The following is a 7500-nucleotide window of genomic DNA, read 5'->3' on the forward strand; positions in this document are numbered from 1 at the left end:
CAGATTTCTATCTTTGGGGGTTCCTGAAAGACAACGTCTACAGGAACAACCCACAGACAATCGCAGAACTCAAGCGAGTCATCACAACAACTATTCGCGGAATCTCGCAACAGGAGTGTGTGCGGGTGATTGATAACTTTGCGCGGCGAGTTCAAGTTTGCCTGAATCGGCGCGGAGGCCATTTGGAGCATGTTCTGTAGAATGAGCATAACTTTCCTGAAAGACAAGCTAGAACGCTCAAATTTTCTGTGCAAATCATGCAGAGGCTACTTGTGTGTGTAAATAAATTTTATGAAGATTGCTTTATTTTTGTTCAATTTATGACGTTTTGTTTGGGTACTCTTTTTTTTGGGTCACCCTGTACATGCAACAAAGGTGAGTCTTAGAAAGGGTGTATTACATGCAACACAGGTGAGTCTTAGAAAGGGTGTGTTACATGCAACACAGGTGAGTCTTAGAAAGGGTGTGTTACATGCAACACAGGTGAGTCTTAGAAAGGGTGTATTACATGCAACAAAGATGAGTCTTAAAAAGGGTGTATTACATGCAACACAGGTGAGTCTTAGAAAGGGTGTATTACATGCAACACAGGTGAGTCTTAGAAAGGGTGTATTACATGCAACACAGGTGAGTCGTACGAGCATTTGCTCTTCTTGTGCATTACGAAAAAGGCCATGAAAGACCACATGAAGTAAGAGTTCCTATACAGGTAATCACATCAAACTTAATTCATGTGCTTATACCCAGATTACTTATACCAGTAGCATATTGAGGCGTCTTGCAAAGAGGTATAGGAATCATCTGTCTGAGAAGACGCTTTAATGGGTGGCTGAGTCTTGCCTGTGTTTTTACCAGGCGTATCCCAAAGCAGGAGAAAGACCACTGTTTTGGAGCCATGGGTTGCGATTAGGTCGGTGTTTTCTTTGTCTTTTCGGGGGAGTAGGGATGCATCAATCAACGAAATAAGATATCCACCCATGCTTAACGTTCTACTGGTGATCAATATATACACATTGAAGTCACCTAGACAACCCCCCCCCCCCCCACCCGCCTTGTCTGATAAAGAAAGATAGAGGGAACCGGACGTTTTACAGTGCAAACGGTTGGCAGAATGGTTAAGCAAAGGTCGCCTCCTGTAAACCATCACAGATACTGTCAGGCTTTTACACACAGCACAAACACCCTTTCGTTTAAACACTCGCCGCTTGAGAACATCATAGGTGCCCTACATAAAGAGCGAGCAATGTTCAAAGAATTAAATTTGCGGATTCGATTGTCTGATCAGACAATCGGACGGTGCGTTTTGGCGCTAGACCTAACTTTTAAAATCTAAATAATAAATTGACAGCTTGTTACACAAACATTCTTAAATCATAAAAGAATTTTTTTTTCATCAAGACAAGATCAGTAGGCCTACAATTCGAGGTTTTGAAAGTTTGAAAAAAGAAAAGCCCGGAAGCAGGGTCACGCAAGGTCGTGGTTCTCGTAGCAGACGACGGTTATCCCTATCGCCAGTTCCTCTGAACAGTCAAAAGCCATCGTTAAAGTTCATGTGAATCGCAGCCGTTTGTTGCGTTTAGATTCAGAGGTACATATTAACGTGCTTTTGCAGATAAGCTTACAGCGAGTCGCATTGAAATCACAAACTGACGACTACATTGTGAAACAAGTCGCGTAAGGCGAAAATACAATATTTAGTCAAGTAGCTGTCGAACTCACAGAACACGTGGAATTGACAAGCAGAGCGGGGTATTCGTTGCGCTGAGAAGGATAGCACGCTTTTCTGTACCTCTCTTTGTTTTAACTTTCTGAGCGTGTTTTTAATCCAAACATATCATATCTATATATTTTTGGAATCAGGAACCGACAAGGAATAAGATGAAAGTGTTTTTAAATTGATTTCGAAAAAAAAAATTTGATAATAATTTTTATATATTTAATTTTCAGAGCTTGTTTTTAATCCGAATATAACATATTTATATGTTTTTGGAATCAGCAAATGATGGAGAATAAGATAAACGTAAATTTGGATCGTTTTATAAATTTTTATTTTTTTTTTACAATTTTCAGATTTTTAATGGCCAAAGTCATTAATTAATTTTTAAGCCACCAAGCTGAAATGCAATACCGAACCCCGGGCTTCGTTGAAGAGTACTTGACCAAAATTTCAACCAATTTAGTTGAAAAATGAGTGCGTGACAGTGCCGCCTCAACTTTCACGAAAAGCCGGATATGACGTCATCAAAGACATTTATCAAAAAAATGAAAAAAACGTTCGGGGATTTCATACCCAGGAACTCTCATGTCAAATTTCAAAAAGATCGGTCCAGTAGTTTAGTCTGAATCGCTCTACACACACACACACACACACACGCACGCACGCACACACATACGCACATACACCACGACCCTCGTTTCGATTCCCCCTCGATGTTAAAATATTTAGTCAAAACTTGACTAAATATAAACAAGTCGCGTAAGGCGAAAATACAATATTTAGTCAAGTAGCTGTCGAACTCACAGAATGAAACGCAATGCCATTTTACTCGTAACATCGTCAGGCCACCGCTCATGGCAAAGGCAGTGAAATTGACAAGAAGAGCGGGGTAGTAGTTGCGCTAAGAAGGATAGCACGCTTTTCTGTACCTCTCTTTGTTTTAACTTTCTGAGCGTGTTTTTAATCCAAACATATCATATCTATATGTTTTTGGAATCAGGAATCGACAAGGAATAAGATGAAAGTGTTTTTAAATTGATTTCGAAAATTTAATTTTGATAATAATTTTTATATATTTAATTTTCAGAGCTTGTTTTAAATCCAAATATAACATATTTATATGTTTTTGGAATCAGCAAATGATGGAGAATAAGATAAACGTAAATTTGGATCGTTTTATAAATTTTTATTTTTTTTTTACAATTTTCAGATTTTTAATGACCAAAGTCATTAATTAATTTTTAAGCCACCAAGCTGAAATGCAATACCGAACCCCGGGCTTCGTCGAAGATTACTTGACCAAAATTTCAACCAATTTGGTTGAAAAATGAGGGCGTGACAGTGCCGCCTCAACTTTCACGAAAAGCCGGATATGACGTCATCAAAGACATTTATCAAAAAAATGAAAAAAACGTTCGGGGATTTCATACCCAGGAACTCTCATGTCAAATTTCATAAAGATCGGTCCAGTAGTTTAGTCTGAATCGCTCTACACACACACACACACACACACACACAGACACACGCACATACACCACGACCCTCGTTTCGATTCCCCCTCGATGTTAAAATATTTAGTCAAAACTTGACTAAATATAAAAAGGAAATTGGATCACACGGGTTCACGATGGCTCAGGGGTAAGATAAACCACGCAAAAATATATTCTTTGAATATTGCTCGCTCTTTACGGAGGGCACCAAGGATGTTCTCAAGCGGTGAGTGTTTAAATGAAAGGGTGTTTGTACTGTGTGTAAAAGCATGACAGTATCTGTGATGGTTTACGGGAGGTGTCCTGTGCCTTTAATCACGCTTCAGCGTTCTTGTTTTGTTTTGTTTTCTTATAATCGGATTTTTGATGTTATCAATAATCTACGTGTTTAAAGACTTATTGCACTGATGGAAGGGTCATCTCTTACCACCACTGTGACACCTGGAACCAGCATGTAGGGCTCCATGATCAGGAAGGCGGAGATGGGCATGGTTGTCAATAGCAACACCAAGCTCAGCACCATCAGCATGGCTGTCATCGAGGACAACTTCTTTGACCTTGAATCCTGACGTTGACCGTTGAAAGTCAAGGTCGAAGTGGTCTGGACACGTCTGGAGCGCCGCCGACTCAAGAGAACCTGCAAAGGTCAAGAATTGTCACATTGTAGACCAACTTCTCTACTGTTCTAGACCAACTTCTCTACTGTTATAGATCAACTTCTCTACTGTTATAGACCAACTTCCCTACTGTTATAGACCAACTGTTATAGACCAACTTCTCTGCTGTTATAGACCAACTTATCTACTGTTATAGACGGTAGTTTTTAGATGTGCACCCAGGGATGGCTAAATCGTCCGCCCGATCGCCAGGGGCGAGTACATTATCTGCCGGGCTAGTAGGAACCTCCAGGTAGCTCGCCCGGCTGGCCAGTGAACATTCTTGTCAAATACAACACTTTGGGTTGTGCTTTCGAGTTTCAAACCCATATAAACACTCCAGATGCATAAACTGTGGTATATACCGGGTTAGCGATTTTTCTGTCGGGCTTGTAACTTTCTTGAAGTTACTCGCCCGGCTGGCGAGTGGAAAATGGGAGATTTGGCCATCCCTGGGTGCACACAAAACTAAGATTAGAGACGTCCTTGATCGGTCAAAAGGTCCTTTGAACTTCACACCGCTGCAGTTGAACCCCACGTTATTAAGGAATATTCTGTTTTCTTCTTCTGTGTAGGGAAAGGTTGCCTAAAATGGACCACTTTTTACATTTAGTCAAGTTTTGACGTGTGTGTGTGTGTGTGTGTGTGTGTGTGTGTGTGTGTGTGTGTGTGTGTGTGTGTGTGTGTGTGTGTGTGTGTGTGTGTGTGTGTGTGTGTAGAGCGATTCAGAGTAAACTACTGGACCGATCTTTATGAAATTTTACATGAGAGTTCCTGGGTATGATATCCCAAGATGTTTTTTTCATTTTATCGAAAAATGTCTTTGATGACGTCATATCCGGCTTTTTGTAAAAGTTGAGGCGGCACTGTCACACCCTCATTTTTTCATCAAATTGATTGACATTTTCGTAAAGCATTTTCGACAAAGGCCGGACTTTGGTATTACATTTCAGCTTGGTAGCTTAAAAATTGATTAATGACTTTGGTCATTGAAAATCTGAAAATTGTATTTACATTTTTTTTATTATAAAACGATACACATTTACGTTCATCTTATTCTTCATCAATTTCTAATTCCAAGAACATATAAATATGTTATATTTGGATTAAAAACAAGCTGTAAAAATTAAACATATAAAAATTATGATCAAAATTAAATTTCCGAAATCGATTTAAAAACAATTTCATCTTATTCCTTGTCGGTTCCTGATTCCAAAAACATATCGATATGATACGTTTGGATTACAAACACGTTCAGAAAGTTAAAACGAAGATAGGTAAAGAAAAGCGTGCTATGCAGCACAGCGAAACCACTAAATCGCGCTATCTAAAACTGCGTTTTGCACGAGCGGCGGACTACGGTCATTGTGAAAAAATGCAGTGCGTTCAGTTTCATTCTGTGAGTTCCACAGCTTGACTAAATGTAGTAATTTCGCCTTACACGACTTGTTGTTTAAGGCTGGTGACGAGCTTGTTTTCTTGCAAAGGCCTAATAAGAGCGAATTAGCTTTGATAGACATCCGGCACAAATCAAATACAGGAGAATTATCAAAATCCCCGAAAAGAAGACTATTTGTGGTATTATTTTGAAAGCTCGAGGACTAGTTGTTTTGAGCGTTCTAGCTAGTACCATTAGTTTTGCAGAACAGGAGGTGGTCCATATTAAGCGCCGGTCCATATAAGGCAACCTTCCTTTACTAAGTCTTTGTCTTCGTTGGTTAAGTAGTTATACCATCACAACAGTCAAGCAAGGCATGTACAGCAATGTTAGTGATTCAGAAAAGAAAATATTTCATGGGAATCCCCTAGCAAAAGGAAGTATCATACAAGTCGCGTAAGTCGAAATTACAACATTTAGTCAAGCTGTCAAACTCACAGAATGAAACTGAACGCACTGCATTTTTTCACCAAGACAAGACAGCTTCGTCAATCCCCGCGAGAAGGAAATCGCTCACTTTTCACGTGCAAGACGCAGTGAAATCGACAAACCAGAATAGCGCGGTAGCGTATTGCGCTAAGTATAGAAACGCGCTTTTCTGTATTCTTTTTAACTTTCTGAGCTTGTTTTGAACATATTATATCTGTATGGTTTTGGAATCAGGAAATAATAAAGAATAAGATGAAATCATTTTTGGATCAATTCCTAAAATGTTAATCATTTACTAATTAACCTTGTTTCGTTAATTGTGATCACATTATAAGAGTAAACTTGACACATGTATACATTTTGTGATTCAAAATATGATGAAAAATGCGATGCAATCAATTTTAAATCTCTTTGCGAAAATTTGATTTTAATGAACACTTTAATTAGCAAACTCATCAATTAATTTTTAAGCTTCCAAGCTGAAATGCAATACTAAAGTCCGGCCTTCGTCGACAATTGCTTGACCAAAATTTTAACAAAATTGGTTGAAAAATGAGAGCGTGACAGTGCCGCCTCAACTTTCACAAAATGCCGGATATGACGTCATCAAAGACATTTATCAAAACAATTAAACGAAACCTGTGGGGATATCATACTCAGGAACTCTCATGTAAAGTTTCATGAAGTCCGGTAGTTATCTCTGAATCGCTGTACACACACACACACACACACACACACACACACACACACACACACACACACACACACACACACACACACACACACACACACACACACACACACACACACACACACACACACATACATACATACACACATACATACATACACCACGACCCTCATCTCGATTCCCCCGCTATGTTAAAACATTTAGTCAAAACTTGACTAAATGTAACAAGTGTCGAAGAGTTGTTCAAAAGGTGTTCAATACATTATTTAAACCTTTTAGATACCTATCCGACACCTCGAAAGAAAAGATATGTAAAAAAAAAATTAAAAAACAAAAATAAAAATAAAAAAGGTTCCTAAGGCACACGAGATGAGCACACAAAATACGTTGCCCTGACCTTGACGACAATGGCGATGTTGCAGATGACGATGACGGAGAGGGGCACGAGGGAGTAGAGACACAAGTCGATCCAGGGCCACACCTTGGTTCCGAAGTGAGTGTACTCGTCGAACAGGAACGTGCACCGCTCGATGAGCGTCCGATTAGAGGCCCTGGCAATCAGTAAAACAGTCAGCCGCATCCTCGCATTGTTCAGAATCGTTATACTGACAGTTCTGTCCAAGGTGATTAACACTTTCTACCCCAGCTATGTTGACCAAGTTTTTTTTTAGCCGAGACCAGCTGTGCTGCAGCAGGTCACTCAGAATTGTAGTAACTGTGTATCAACACGCTGGAATGCAGGTGTTAGATAGACGTTACAGGAAGCGACTGAAGCTAACAGTCTGAGCGGATATATCCGTACCTGGGAGACAATGAGTTGAATGTAATAAAAGCATAATTTCTCTTGGACACATACTAACAATCAAACGCCTTGTGGTCTCTGTACACAGGGGAACTGTGTGTCGAATTCATTGAGCAGTCTTGATGTTCGGTATGCGACCCGGATTGTCTCCTGCACAAGCCTGGTCAGATCTGATATGGAGATCCGAACTGATTTCACTGGTAGTGTGTCCATAATCTCGGTTAATTAATTTGTGGAAAAAAAATGTATATAATTACCCTGCATGTCGCTTATTGTC

The 7500-nt window shown here is 39.6% G+C and overlaps 1 protein-coding gene across 1 annotated transcript in view; it reads right to left on the minus strand.

Annotated features, from left to right (window-relative positions):
* Window positions 1-7500, minus strand: part of LOC138958226 (putative G-protein coupled receptor F59B2.13) — a 17172-nt gene that overhangs the window by 6064 nt on the left and 3608 nt on the right. Inside the window, exons 3-4 of the mRNA XM_070329330.1 lie at window positions 6819-6972; window positions 3647-3844 (exon numbers count right to left, since the gene is read on the minus strand). Coding sequence (XP_070185431.1) covers window positions 3647-3844; window positions 6819-6972 — 352 coding nt within the window. The remainder of the gene's footprint in view (window positions 1-3646; window positions 3845-6818; window positions 6973-7500) is intronic.

The sequence above is a fragment of the Littorina saxatilis genome, linkage group LG1 (assembly GCF_037325665.1).
Source record: "Littorina saxatilis isolate snail1 linkage group LG1, US_GU_Lsax_2.0, whole genome shotgun sequence".
Taxonomy (NCBI): Eukaryota; Metazoa; Mollusca; class Gastropoda; order Littorinimorpha; family Littorinidae; genus Littorina; species Littorina saxatilis.